This window comes from Carcharodon carcharias, chromosome 1, assembly GCF_017639515.1.
Source record: "Carcharodon carcharias isolate sCarCar2 chromosome 1, sCarCar2.pri, whole genome shotgun sequence".
Classification (NCBI taxonomy): domain Eukaryota; kingdom Metazoa; phylum Chordata; class Chondrichthyes; order Lamniformes; family Lamnidae; genus Carcharodon; species Carcharodon carcharias.
Genome location: NC_054467.1, coordinates 176,755,948 through 176,770,684, shown reverse-complemented (window position 1 = coordinate 176,770,684; position 14,737 = coordinate 176,755,948). Strand labels below are relative to the sequence as shown.

The 14,737-nt window shown below is 39.1% G+C and overlaps 1 protein-coding gene across 1 annotated transcript in view; it reads left to right on the top strand.

The window, feature by feature from the left end:
* Positions 1-13,504, top strand: part of map3k1 (mitogen-activated protein kinase kinase kinase 1, E3 ubiquitin protein ligase) — a 126,006-nt gene extending 112,502 nt beyond the window's left edge. The window contains exons 15-20 of the mRNA XM_041184588.1: positions 1,731-1,883; positions 6,279-6,441; positions 7,332-7,463; positions 7,807-7,949; positions 9,139-9,270; positions 9,714-13,504. Coding sequence (XP_041040522.1) covers positions 1,731-1,883; positions 6,279-6,441; positions 7,332-7,463; positions 7,807-7,949; positions 9,139-9,270; positions 9,714-9,860 — 870 coding nt within the window. The 3' untranslated portion in view covers positions 9,861-13,504. The remainder of the gene's footprint in view (positions 1-1,730; positions 1,884-6,278; positions 6,442-7,331; positions 7,464-7,806; positions 7,950-9,138; positions 9,271-9,713) is intronic.
* Positions 13,505-14,737: the final 1,233 nt, after the last annotated feature.

The following is a 14,737-nucleotide window of genomic DNA, read 5'->3' as shown; positions in this document are numbered from 1 at the left end:
GTTGAATGAGTACTTCACATCCATCTTCACCCTAGAGAATGAGGATGAAGGTGTGGAACTTGGGGAGAAAGACTGCGAGGTTCTTAAGCAAATTGATATAGTGTGTGACAAGGTGTTGGCAGGCTTAAAAGTGGACAAATCTCCAGTTCTGGATGATTTATGTCTCAGACTGCTGAGGGAGGTAAGGGAGGAAATCACAGGGGCTCTGACCCAAATTTTTAATTCCCCTCTGCCACAGCGGAGGTGCCAGAGGACTAGAGAATAGCTAATATGGTTCCGCTATTTAAGAAAGGTTGTAGAGATAGGCCAGTGAGTCTCACGTCAGTGATAGGGAAACTATTGAAGTTTCTGAAGGAGAGTATCTATCTCCACTTGGAGAGGCAAGGTTTGATCAGGGATAGTCAGCATGGCTTTGTCGGAGGGAGGTCATGCCTAACAAATCTGATTGAATTTTTTGAGGAGGTGACCAGGTGTGTAGATGAGGGTGGTGCAGTTGATGTAGTTTATATGGATTTCAGCAAAACCTTTGACAAGGTCCCACATGGGAGACTTATAAAGAAGGCAAAGGCACATGGGATACAGGGTAATTTGATAAGGTGGATTCAAAATTGGCTTAGTTGTAGGAGGCAGAAGGTGATGACAGAAGGATGTTTTAGTGACTGGAAGCCAGTGTCCAGTGGCGTACCACAGGGATCTGTGCTCGGTCCCCTATTATTTGTCATTTATATAAACGACATAGATGACTGTGGGGGGGTAGGATTAATAAGTTTGCAGATGACACAAAGATTGACCGGGTGGTTAACAGTGAGGTTGAGTGTCTCGGGCTAAGGAAAATATAGGTGGGATGGTCAAATGGGCAGATAAGTGGCAGATGGAATTTAACCCTGAAAAGTGTGAGGTGATACACTTTGGAAGAAGTAATTTGATAAGGAAGTATTCAATGAACGGCATGACATCAGGAAGTTCTGAGGAACAAAGGGACCTTGGCGTGTGTGTCCATAGATCTCTGAAGGCGGAGGGGCATGTTAGTGGGGTGGTGAACAAGACATATGGGACACTTGCCTTTATCAATCGAGGCATAGATTACAAAAGTAGGGAGGTCGTGTTGGAGTTGTATAGGACCTTGGGTGAGGCCACAGCTGGAGTACTGTGTGCAGTTCTGGTTGCCACATTATAGGAAGGATGTGATTACACTGGAAGGGGTGCAGAGAAGATTCACCAGGATGTTGCCTGGGATGAAACATTTAAGTTATGAAGAGAGGTTGGATAGACGGGTTGTTTTCATTGGAGCCGAGAAAACTGATGGCGACCTGATTGAGGGGCATGGACAGGGTGGATAGGGAGCAGCTGTTCCCCTTAGTTGAAGGGTCAGTCACAATGGGACATAAATTCAAGGTGAGGGGCAGGAGGTTTAGGAGGGATGTGAGGAAAAACTTTTTTACCTAGAGGGTGGTGATGGTCTGGAATGCGCTGCCTGGGAGGGTGGTGGAGGCGAGTTGCCTCATCTTTTAAAAAGTAGCTGGATGAGCATTTGGCATGTCATAACATTCAAGGCTATGGGCCAAGTGCTGGTAAATGGGATTAGGTAGGTCAGGTGTTTCTCACGTGTCGGTACAGACTCTATGTGCTGATGGACCTCTTCTGCACTGTGATTATGCTGTTTCTGAAATGTATTAAATTGTAAATTAAATAGGCTATATAATATTTATTCATTATGATTTAACTTGCAGACACCAGAAACCCTACCTGGACATACCAAAGCAAAACTGGCTTACAGAGAGGGTGTAGAATGGTTCAAAGGTCAACAAATAGGCCTTGGGGCCTTTTCTTCATGTTACCAGGCACAAGATGTGGGAACAGGGACATTAATGGCTGTGAAACAGGTAATTTCCAGATATTCTGCTGATTTGCTTCAATATTTTTTTCTGGTGGGATGATGTGATATTTCAATTTCATCCTACAACAAGCTGTGTTCAAAGTGAACTAGTTTTTACAATTAAATGAAAACATGCAAGATATTCTATTTTTACTGCTTGCATTATGATAGGAACTCCAATGATTTAGTTTTGCTTAATGGCGTTTTCATCTTGATTAAGATTAATTTTTCATCACAGTTCATTTTTCTCTATGTAGATCCACTTTAGGCATCCAAGTGCTAATCTTTTTGTGAAATTCTGTGGCAGTGTTCATATTGTGTTAGGAAGTACAGTACCTTATAGGAAGTACAGTATTTTATAATCGGCGTATTTATGCCATGTCATGATTCTATTAATGTATATAAAATTATTCGAAAATATTTTTCTTTTAAAATAGGTTTAGCCTATGGGTGTGTCTTAATTGGATTGAAGCCAACTAGCCTCGGTGCTTTGTATACTAGTTTTGATGTGTAAGAGAGTGTATTTGTTTTTTGTTTTGAATAGAGCATTCAAAAAGTGGGGTGAAAACTGACACCTATCTTGCAGATAACAAGCAATGTGTTTATATTACTAATAAAATTGGTACTATGAAAGGGGTTTTATTGTTAGAATAGGCTGGTGATATAATGAGAATTTACATTCAATGGGTGGTGGTAGGTATAACTTCAGTGTTTGTGTAGAGCAAAGGCAATGTGAGATCAAAAGGTAGCTGTAAACCTCCAACCCTCTCCACAGGAACCAAGGTGAAAAGAACCTCATTTTGAATTTGTTAGGTGAAAATGCTTTGCCTGGTGTTTGGTTAAGTCTATGGGTTGCTGTTGCCTTAATGGAGATTAGTTTGGGAATTTGTTAAAAGTTATGATTGTAGCAATTTGAAGCAATGTGTACATATATGTTAACCCGTGTAAATTTTTAAAAGTTTCATTTGGTTCAATGTAAAATCTTGAACTGGTGGTCTGATTCCTGAATTTTGACATCTCAAACATAACACTTCAAACAACTGTCATAACCTGTAATTTTAAGTTTCCCTCTGGGATTTTTAAATAACTTCGCTTTACCAACTGCTTCGGTCATAACACATGTCAGTGATAACATCAGGGGTCTTTTTAAATCTCCCACTCTTGTGACCCCTCTCTTGTCCAAAGTTTTTAAAAACAAGTTTAAAATTATCCCACCACTGAATATCAAGCCACCATTTTCCAGATTGTCACTGAACTCATCTCTGGAGATCTCTTTCATGGACACCAACCTTGCAATTCCTCAATCCGCACAGTTCTCTTCTATCTCCTTCTCGAGATCCACTAACACAACTGTTCTAATAGACCAATTATTTCGTCCCATGGTTTTGTCCCACCTTGAAATATTTTTTCTTCATGTTGTCTCTCTTCCTACCTGCATCTCCAACTCTTTGAGCTCTGTCACTTTTTTAAACAGTTTTCTGGCCCTAATTGTTGTCTCTTCAATATGGATGCCCAGTCCCTCTATAACACCCCACACCAGGCAGCCCTGAGGACCCTCCATCTCTTCCTTGAGCAGAGGTCCAACCACTCACCCTGGACCATCTTCCTCCTCCACCTGGTTGAACTTGTTTCCACATTAAACAACTTCTCCATTGACTCCATCACTTCCTCCAACTAAAAGATATCACCATGGGAACACCTATGCTTTTTCATGGGATAGCTGGAACATTTTTTGTTCCGGTCCTACTCGGGTCCCCTTCCTCCTCATTTTTTTCTGGTACACTGTTGACTGTATCAGTGCTGTTACCACCCCTCACCCAAACTAGAAAATTTAATTAACTTTGCTTGCAACTTCCATTCTTCCCTTGCCTCGAACTCTTCCTTTCCCCTCTTAGGCTATCCACAGAAATAGAGACAGAGAAATCAATTGACCAATATCCACTATTAAGCCCACAGATTCCCACAGCTAATTTGATTACACTCCCCGCCCTACTTACTGTAAGGACTCCGTTCCGCTCTCTTAGTTTATCTGTCTCTATCGCATCTGACAATGCCATCTTCCTCTTCAATCCTCCTGAAGTCTCCCTTTTTCTTAACCTAGGATTCCGTTCCACTATGGTTGACAGGGCCCTTGTAAATCATCCTTTTCCAATTCCACCCCCTCCAGCATGATGCCACCATGAAACACATCATCTCCCCTCCTCCTGTGACCCCGCCCCCCCACCACCCAAACAACAAACAACACCTTAAATGATCCTCTGCTCTTCCTATAGCATCTTTCTGTGCATGTGCAGTAAGTGCAGCACCTGCGCTTTTATTTCCTGCCTTCCTATGGTCCAAGGCTGAAATAGCCATTTCAGGTGAAATGGCTATTTACTTGCACTTTCAATTCAGTATTACATATGATGCAGTAACCTGTACATTGAGGGGATGAAATACAGATTGACAGTGCTTTGTAGAAAATCTCCTTCATTCAGCCCACAAGCATGACCTTGAATTTCCAGTTGCCTATCTCTTTAACTTCCTGCCTTGCTCCCACTCTGACCTCAGCTTCCTCCACACTCTTTAAAGCTCAATGTAAACATGAGAAACAGCATCTCATCTTTCCCTTGGGCACTTTTCAATCTTCTAGACTCAACAGAGAACTCAGCAATTTCACACCATAGCCACTGCCCCGCTTTTCTTGGAGAGCAACTGTTGGTAGTGATCTTTTATTTGTCTTTCCACTACCATCCTTTTTGCCTTCCACCATCGTTCCTTTTGCCATTTAACCTCTCCTGCCTGTATTTTTTTATTTCATTACGGGATGTGGGCGTTGCAGGCTTGGTTAACATTTATTACCCATCTCTAATTGTCCTCACAAAGATCGTGGTGAGTTGCCTTCTTGAACCGCTGCAGTCCCTGTGGTGTAGGTACATCCCCAGTGTTGTAGGGGAGGGAGTTCCAAGATTTTGACCCAGCGATAGTGAAGGAATGGCGATATATTTCCAGGTGAGGATGATGAGTGGCTTGGAGGGAAACTTCCAGGGGGTGGCATATCTGTTGCCCTTGTCCTTCTAGATGGTAGTGGTTGTGGGTTTGAAAGTTGCCGTCTAAGGAGCCTTGGCGAGTTCCTGCAGTGCATCTTGTAGATGGTACACACTACTGCTACGTGCGTCGGCGGTGGAGGTAGTGAATATTTGTGGAAGTGGTGCCAATCAGGTAGCTGCTTTGTCCTGGATGGTGTCAAGCTTCTCAAGTGTTGTTAGAGCTGCACTCATTCAGGCAAGTGGAGAGTATTCCATCACACTCCTGACTAGTGCCTTGTAGATGCTGGACAGGCTTTGGGACGTCAGGTGGTGAGTTACTTGTTGCAGGATTGCTAGCCTCTGACCTGCTCTTGTAGCCACAGCATTTATATGGCTGGCGCAGTTCAGTTTCTGGTCAATGGTAACCCCCAAGATGATGTTAGTGGTGGATTCAGTGATGGCAATGCCATTGAACCTCATGGGGCGATGGTTAGATTCTCCCTTGTTGGAGATGGTCTTTTGTTCTTTTCTCTCCCTTTCCCCGAGTCTACTTGAAACCTGTTACATTTCTAACTTTTTTTTTCAGTCCCAATGAAAGGTCATAGACCAAAACATTAACTGTTTTGCTCTTCATTGATGCTGCCCGACTTGCTGAATGTTTCCAGCGGTTCTTGTTTCAGCATCCACAGCGTTTTACTTTTTTTTTCCAGTTTTTTAACTACTTGGGAAGTGGCCACTTTTTGAGCTAATATGAGGATTGTCTAGAAGTTATTTGCAATCGTTAATGTGCAATATTAACCATTCTATTAAATAGCATTTTTCTGGATCATACTTGTTAACGTATGAGTGTTTCAAGCCAGGTCCTCCCTAACCCACCACCAATTTGTGTATGTTTTGTTTCTTCGTATGGGGAGATTAAGTGGATGAGGAAGAATGGTAGATTACTACCAACCATATACTTTCCTGTGCTTTTGAATGAACTTCACTCTACATTTAGCTACTTTCCCTCCAACTTTCATTTCTCTTTCTGATGTTGCATTGCTTGGAGCAACTTTCTTCAGTGTTTTTAGTGCTTATTCAGTACTGCTATTTACGGTTGTAACTCTGGGTCCTCCAAGTAAAAGATGCAATTCATGACAGGTCTTCTATAATGCATTGTGGAGAAAATCATCTGACGTGACTTTGAAGGTTTTCCTTGGTTTTTCATGTTTCACTGGACGGCAGTAACTTTGTGTGTGTGTGGTTGAACAAGCATGAACTTACCTTCATGTAGCGTTTTTCGTGTCATGGCCATTGAAGTGCTTTGCGCTGCAGCCACTGTTGTAATTTAGGAATGAATAACTTAATTTTGTCAATTCAGGATTCTAAATTTAGTTTTCTAACTTGACAAACAGGTGACTTACGTCAGGAACACATCTACTGAGCAAGAAGAAGTGGTACAAACCCTAAGAGAGGAAATCCGGATGATGGGCCGCCTTAACCATCCTAATATAATTCGAATGTTGGGTGCCACCTGTGAGAAGAGTAACTACAATCTGTTTGTTGAATGGATGGCAGGTGAGAACACTTATTAAAAATAATCACTATTATCTGTAATATGAAGTTGGTGTGATTCTGGCTGCTGCTTTGAAAAATTGCCATTCTTTCCTCCAATTAGAAAGAATGGAAGCATAGACAACAAAAAAATGCGTTTAAGTATACCCTGCCTAAACTGTTTGCAATTAGTATTAGCTCTTCCAATTGCTAAATAAGTCCACAGTGCATTATAGGACTGAGCCATATGTATCAATCTGTTTTATGTTAGCTGATCCCTGCTGAAGCATTGGAAGGGTGCTAAAATTGGTCTGATAGCCCTAGGCTAGGCTGAAGAGGAAGGAAAATCAGACAGTTGTTGTCATTTTGACACCCATCCAGTTACTCCTGTTGGGGAGTGTACTTTACCAAAGAACCAGAGATGACATTAAGAAATGTTTATACAGTGATTTGTTTCGATCTGGAATGCACTGCCTGAAAAAGTGGTGGAAACAAATCCAATAACTTTCAAAATTGAATTGGATAAATACTTGAAAAGGAAAAACAATGCTGTATTATTGGGAAAGAGTAGGGAAGTGGGGACTAAATGAATAGCTTTCAAAGAACTGCCATAGATATTATGGGCTGAATGGCCTCTTTTTAGAGTCATTCTATGCTTCTATAACCTTGAGTTGACTGTTTACAGTGGTTCATGAATAAGTTACAAGCATTTTTACATAAATTGAAAGAAATATCTGGAACTTTGTTAATGGTAAGAAATTCCTGATTCTGTAGCTCCTGGTAGAACTTTATGCATATTTTACACTGGGAACAGATGACTGTTAAGTGCTGTGTAATATTTGAAAATACAAATTTTGATTTTACAATTAAATGAAGTGTATGTTTCAGAATCTTATATAGCATTTTATTTTTAGGTGGATCAGTTTCCCATTTGTTGAACAAGTATGGTGCTTTCAAGGAACAAGTTATTATTAATTACAATGAGCAGCTGCTGCGTGGCCTGGCTTATCTCCATGAGAACCAAATTATCCACCGGGATATCAAAGGTAAGAATGCCTTGATCTGTAGCCAAGTGTGAGGGATTCAAAAGACAAATGGATGAAATGAGAGCAGGCCCTGCTCTGAGCAGCCATGCTTTGTGGTGCTGTCACAGTAGAGCAGGAGCATGATCTTTCTCTGACCTTTTGACTTAGAAGCCTTTAACTGAGTACAAACCATATCCAATAACATGCTTACTACTTAAAGAATACATGCCTCCCTGCAGTTGCCAAGGAATTAGGTCTCTGGTTATGTGTACGTCATTCAAGAGAATATTTTGGGTTGTATCTAGGGAAAGATATTTACTTCCTTTACTGGTTACTGTACTAACTTGCAATATTTGTTTCCTAGGTGCCAATCTGCTAATTGACAGTACAGGACAACGACTAAGAATAGCAGACTTTGGAGCTGCAGCCAGGTTGGCATCAAAAGGTACTGGTGCGGGCGAATTTCAAGGGCAGCTATTGGGAACGATTGCGTTCATGGCACCTGAGGTAAGATGGGCTGTAAGTTTTTAATACTTGTATTCATTCAGCACTTTTTCTGCTTTTCTCCAGTCATTATGCCAATCAACACTAGATATGAGGGTTTTGGTGTCCTTGCATAAGGGAAAGTTTAATTAGAATTGTAGCCTGTATTGACTTGAGGACAAATGCAATAAAAATTGTAGGTTGAAAATCTTAGCTACATGTTAAATATTTCACACCAAGAGATCATTTTTTTACAGATTGAGTCAATATTGCAGAAGCCTTCATGTATTTTGAATTTTGGAAAATGATGGAATGTATCCTTATTTAGAGAGCAAAGTGTATTCGCTTTGACAGATAAGTTCTCCTCCTGTTCTGTATCTTTCTCCCTATTTTCTATATTCTGAATGTCGTCCTCGCACAAACCACTTATTCCCTGGGCAGATTGTGACCTCTGGCCAAATCAAATGGTGTGTCTCATGGGAAAGCCAGCAGGGCTTGTGTAATAGTGATGCAGAGCAACAGTGATCTCTCCCATTTCTCACTCCCTCCCTGGCCCCCATCCTGAGAGTCTATTCCCATTGTCAACATCTATTGTTTCCACATCTTATTCACAATGAAAGAAACAAAACAAAGCTTCAAATAATCCAAACTTTGTTCAAGTAGAAAAGATTTGACTCTTTTTAAAGTGCTATCCTTCATATTCCTGTTTTTGCCTCTGCTCCGATTATTGGACCACTTGAATAAGATGCAGTCGCAGCTCAAGACTCCTCTAACCTTTGTGGAAAATATAACATTGAGTAAATTTTAACAATTCATGAAGGATATTAATGCCTGCAAATTTCTAATATTTTGTGCAAAACAGGATACGTTAAAACAATGAGATGCAATAAGTCTTTGGGAGTTTCATTGTAACTGCATTTCACTGAATGTCATTGATCCTGTCCTAGGCTCCACACATGCCCACAGCACCCCTTCTCCTCCTCCTCCTCCTCTCTCCCCCCTCCCCCCTCCCAGTACAATACATTGACAGTGGTAGAATTTGTTTCCGTTGCTTTATTATATGGTAAATGTTGAGTTGGGTATAAAGAGTTCTTCTTCGTTTTAGTTGTAATGAGCGCTTTGCTAGTGGTATATGTTTTTCATGTTCTGCTTTCCTCCAGGAGTCAGTCATATTCTACATTGATCCCAATCCTTTTTGGTTTTTTTTTTTTAGGTGTTAAGAGGCCAGCAATATGGCAGAAGCTGTGATGTGTGGAGTGTTGGCTGTGTTGTTATAGAGATGGCCTGTGCTAAACCACCTTGGAATGCAGAGAAGCACTCTAATCACCTTGCTCTAATATTTAAGGTAGGTAAATTTATGAAAAGTTATCCAGGTTAAATACTGAAAAATTGTATGCTTTGGAAGATGTACATTTATTGCAGTAATATGTTTTGTATGTTAAGGATTGTTGACTTAGGATTGTTATCCTTTTAAACTATTATTAAAAACCCAAAATATGTATGAAGTCTTATCTGTTTTGAGAATTTGTACTGAAAAAAATTTTTGGTTAACAATGGGAAGAAAGGACAATAATGCTCAATCAAATTGAGGGTTATGCTGTTAAAGATGTTTAAAATTCACTCACTTGCTAATGATTACAGTTTAATACTATTTATAAGTATAAGGTATTCATATATTTGCACAAAGTGTTAAGGAAATGGCTGACAATTGTTGTAGTTGAAATTGATCACCATAATGCATACTAGCCATTATTTCTAAATATTGTATCTTATCTTAAAATTCAATAGATTGCCAGCGCAACGAGTGCCCCAACAATTCCAAACCATTTATCCCCTGCATTGCGTGACGTGGCTCTCCGGTGCTTGGAACTTCAGCCCCAGGATAGACCTCCATCACGGGAGCTTCTGAAACACCCAGTCTTCCGAACGTGGTAATGGATACAATTGCAAATAAAAGCTGTGCAAGACGAAACTACTGAAACAAAGAAAATGCCTGAGTGCTGTCCTGCAATGCACTGTAGATCTGTATAAATGGGTGAACTGGCCTCGTATTTGAATTAAAAACAGCAAAGGCCAAAAGGAGCCCTGTGTCTCAGTAAACAACTGTCACACAGACACACAGATCTGTACCTTTTGAAATAGTATGCAAATGCTTTGTTCTTGCTTATAAAAGTTGTGCCTTCCTATTGATCAGAAATGTACTTGGATCTGCCAATTGAAAGCTGTGGGGCAGTTGGGAAGAACATTCTTCTGTCAGAGCACTTTTTCAGCAAATGCTAGCAACTGAGGGGCTCCTTTGAGTTTTTGCATTTATTTTAAACAGCCACTGGTTACGGTTTGTATGTTTTGGAAGAAAAACTAAGGATATATTAAAATTGTCAGATTCTCCCTCTGTTAAATTTCTTATTTACAAAATGATTCTGAAAAGGGTATTTTCTGGGATTAATACTGAAATGTTTTGGGGTTGAGTTTCTGCTTTGGACACAGTTGGCAGTCTCTGAAAATTGCGCTAGTTTTCCAAAGTTTCCACTCAAAAATCATTTACCTGTTGCCAAATGCGCCTTCAAGCAACATTCTTAGAAGATTGTTTTATCGCATTAAAAAGTATTCCTTGATTGAGTGGTAACCTGATGCTGTTCTATCACTTCGGCTGAAAATGGATTTATTGTATAAATTAAGCATTTTTGATAAGTGTCCACCATCTTTGATAACCTGATTTTCAATCACTGAAAATGACTTTAAAAAAGTAGACAAACATTTTACAAGTTCCATTGGTATAGTCACTTTCTTAGTAAATTAAATCTTTTTTAGATTTAATACTTTAAAAGATGCCTATTAGTGCCCTTGCACCAAAAGAAAGCTTAATTTTAAGGGCCTCCTTGAAGGCTCACAAGTGGGCACAAATAGCAGAAACCTGCCATAGTGATTAATTCAATCTACAGATATGACCAGTTTTGAAAGCCAGGCTTCCAGCGTGATGTTTTATAAACTAGCTCTATTTTCACAAACTCTATTTTCATTTAAAATTCCTTGATCTTTTGTGCTAGTTTGGCCGAGTTTTGGACAAATTGCTCTGGGAAAACCAACGCAACCAGGCGGAAGCTCCTCCCTTTAAGTTCAGCGGTCCACTTGCGTACTTGATTATAAGGCTTTCATTGTGGAAGACAGTGAAGTTAGAATATCATCTAAGCTAATTGGACAATTTACTACAAAGATGCCTGCTGTATTTTTGTCCAGTTTTAATGAACGGGTCATTTTACTAGCTGTTGTAATTGAAAGGAATTCTGTGGTATTCATTTATGGCTTAAATCGTTTTAATATTCAGGGAAGGGTTAATTGTCAAATCTATTTCAAAATATGTATTTGTTAAACTGTTTTGCCATAATGCCATAATTCAGCTGTTTTGAGTTACAAATTTACTGAATTTAACAGTTTTTGAAGATGTGTACTATTTCTTGTAAGATGCTGAACAGATTACCTTTACAATTCCAGTGTCATACCATCACTGTACCCGTGAACAGAACTTTTAGGGTAGTTTCTGCTGTTTAAACCTGTTGTTGAGTTCCAGTTGATTAATGTTAAGCAGCAGCCATGCCAGACAGAACCTGCTGTGGTTTCATTTGTACTACTGTTTTTGAAGCCGCCTATTCCTCTTAAAACATAAATGTTTTAATCTTTCACTTTTGCTGCTGTAAAATCCTGGAATCTTTGCAAGAAAGTCTTACTGTCTCTACCCTACTTAACAAAACAAATAGAGCAGCAAGAATATTATATTTAAAGCTGAGTGTGCAGTTTTCCTTCAGCAAAAGACTTAAATTTTACCACATTTCTTAGGATACAACTTAATTGTTGTTTCATTGTAATGCGTTGAATATTTTAATCCAATTGCTCCTCTTCTGAATAATTATTTTGAAGTTGGCCTTCAGTCGCCATTTGGGATAGATATAATTTATTGCATTATCCTGAGAAACCTTAGCTGAATTGCAAGCACGTTTCAAAGCTGCGTGTAATACTTTGATTAAGAGTTAAGTATTAGAATTCCATCATCTTTTACTTAAACTAAGGATAAGGGGAGCATAAGTTTGAATTAGACATCACTTTATTGGCATGGCCTGAAATGTGGACTTCAGGTAAACCCTCCTGCTGCTTATGGTATTCAAATGTTATGCCTTCACATGAAGGTAAGTAAAGAAAGGGCAAATACATATTGCTGTATGTGAAATGTGTTGTATTGAAAACAAATGAAAGGAGAAATAATTTGCATCAAGTAATGTATATTTTTTAAGCAGCAAGACAAATTCGGATTGACCTATTCATATGTCCAGTCTAGATTTCAGTTACCTATAATTATGTAGTACTGAAGGAAAACAGCATTTTGCTTTGACTTTTATTTAGTTGAATCTAAGTATTTTGTCAGTGTTTTGTGAATTGGTTAGCTGTAAAAGCCTGCATCCTTTAGACAATTTAGTTTGGGAATTTTAACTCTTCCAGCAATAAGTTTGACTGTCTTTACAGATTTTTAATACTTGTTATAACTGTGGCAAGTCTAGTAAATTGAAATATTCATGTCAAATTGATATACATGAAATAAGGGGCTTCTGACCCCATGTTCATTCAGTTTTTTAACTCTTATAATGTGAAACCCTCAAAGTTATAGGTGTTTAATTTTTTAAAGAATGTTTAATATTTTATCACATTCCTCATTGGTTAAAAAGGTGCTGTTATTGCTTGAAGAGTTAAAGGTGTACAGAGATGTTTGTAGCGCATTTCATAGCGGTGACTCCTTAATTTATTGACAACCTGGAATCATATTTTGTGGTCCTTTCAAGTCAATAAGTTTTTTTTTGAAGAAGTGTTTTTCCTTGAGCTTTAAATGATGCACTCTTGCCATTTATACTGGAAATGTTTTTGTCAAATTTTCACCGTTTCTGACGAAAACATTAAACTGATGAACCTCGGCTAATCAGTATTACCTTTGTAGATCTCAGCATCTGGCTTGTTTAATAAGTTGATGCTTTTTATTATCAAGATGCGTTTTATTTGGGATTGTTTGCATTTCCCTCAGCTTGCTGATAATTGATGTATTTTGTGTAATTTTCTTTTTTATTTTATTTTATGCATATGTGATGTAATATTCTTTTTCTTTGGATCAAGCTGGACTGAAAATGTAATATGTAATTATTTGTGCTGTTCCTATTATGTTATTTGGTACTTCTTAAATTGTAAATAACGTCTACTGCTGTTTTATTCCAGTTTCTACTACCTCAGGTGTCCTATAGTTTTCTTCTACCAAAGTACACTTTCACAATGAAGCTATATTTGCTATGTGACTGTAATTTCTAAAACTTCCAGGGCTTAAGGGCTAACTTCTATTAGCACCTTACTGTGCAAGCAAATTTTTTTTAAAAATATCTCTGGGGTTGGAAGATTGGTTAAATGTATCCTTTGTAATTTTAAATATATCAAATATTTTAATTATTGAAATTTTTACCCCATTTTGAAACATTTTATAGCATAATTTGGACCTATTTCGGTGTTTTTTTTGTCTTTCTAGTAAATAAAATTTTTTTTTGGAACAACTTGTGGTTCTGTTGTTTTTAACTGCACACGCTCATTGATATTGTGAGCTTAGTATTTGGAAAGTAACGTCCAGGATCAATGGGTTAAACAGTTAAGTCACACACAGTTATGATTTTCATATCTTCACACTTTTTTCCCTTTGGGAATAGTGGGGAGGTGATGGAAAAATTCCCAGCTGATTATCAACCTATTGAACCACATCATGAGTACTCCTTTCACCATGTCCTGGCATGAGACTTGAACAGGCCCAGAGGTGGGAAAACTATCATTGCACCACAATATTCATCCATGATGAACATATTAATCAGCTGAGTTTATCAATGCTTGAAAGTTAACAGTTTTGCTGATGTAGGAACATTCTTAAGGGGCTGTATTTATTCTGTGTTAATGAATTTTTCTAATAATATGTCGGGAACAGGTGACCTCTCAAAAGTTATGTCACTTCCCTCCTGATAACTTTTCTAAACAAAAAAAAATTATCCCTCCGTAAGGATTAAAATTTGCAGCCACTCATTAATCTGCAATTTAAACAAATTTCATAACAGTATTTTCACACAATGTAGTGACTAGTGTTGTCCTGAAGGAATCTGTGGTAGGATTGTCACTACCAACATCCTGGGGGTTACCATTAACCAGAAACTGAACTGGACTAGCCATATAAATACTGTGGCTACAAGAGCCGGTCAGAGGCTTGGAATCCTGCAGCGAGTAACTCACCTCCTGACTCCCCAAAACCATTTAAACGGCACAAGTCAGGAGTGTGATTAAATACTCTCCACTTGCCTGGAGGAGTACAGCTCCAACAAGACTCAAGCTTAACATCATCTAAGACAAAGCCTGCTTGATTGGCACCCATCCGCAAACATTCACTCACTCCACCACTGACATACAGCAGCAGTGTATACCACTGCAGGAATTCACCAAGCCTCCTTAGACAGCACTTTCCAAACCCACGACCGCTACCACCTAGAAGCACAAGGGCAGCAGATAGATGGGAACACCACCACCTGGAAGTTCCCCTCCAAGCCACTCACCATCCTGACTTGGAAGTATATCGTTCCTTCACTGTCGCTGGGTAAAAATCCTGGAACTCCCTCCCTAACAGTACTTTGGGTATTCTTACACCACATGGACTGCAGCAGTTCAAGGCAGCTCACCACCACCTTCTGAAGGGCAATTAGGGATGGGCAATGAATGCTGGCTTAGCCAGTGACACCCACATCCCATGAATG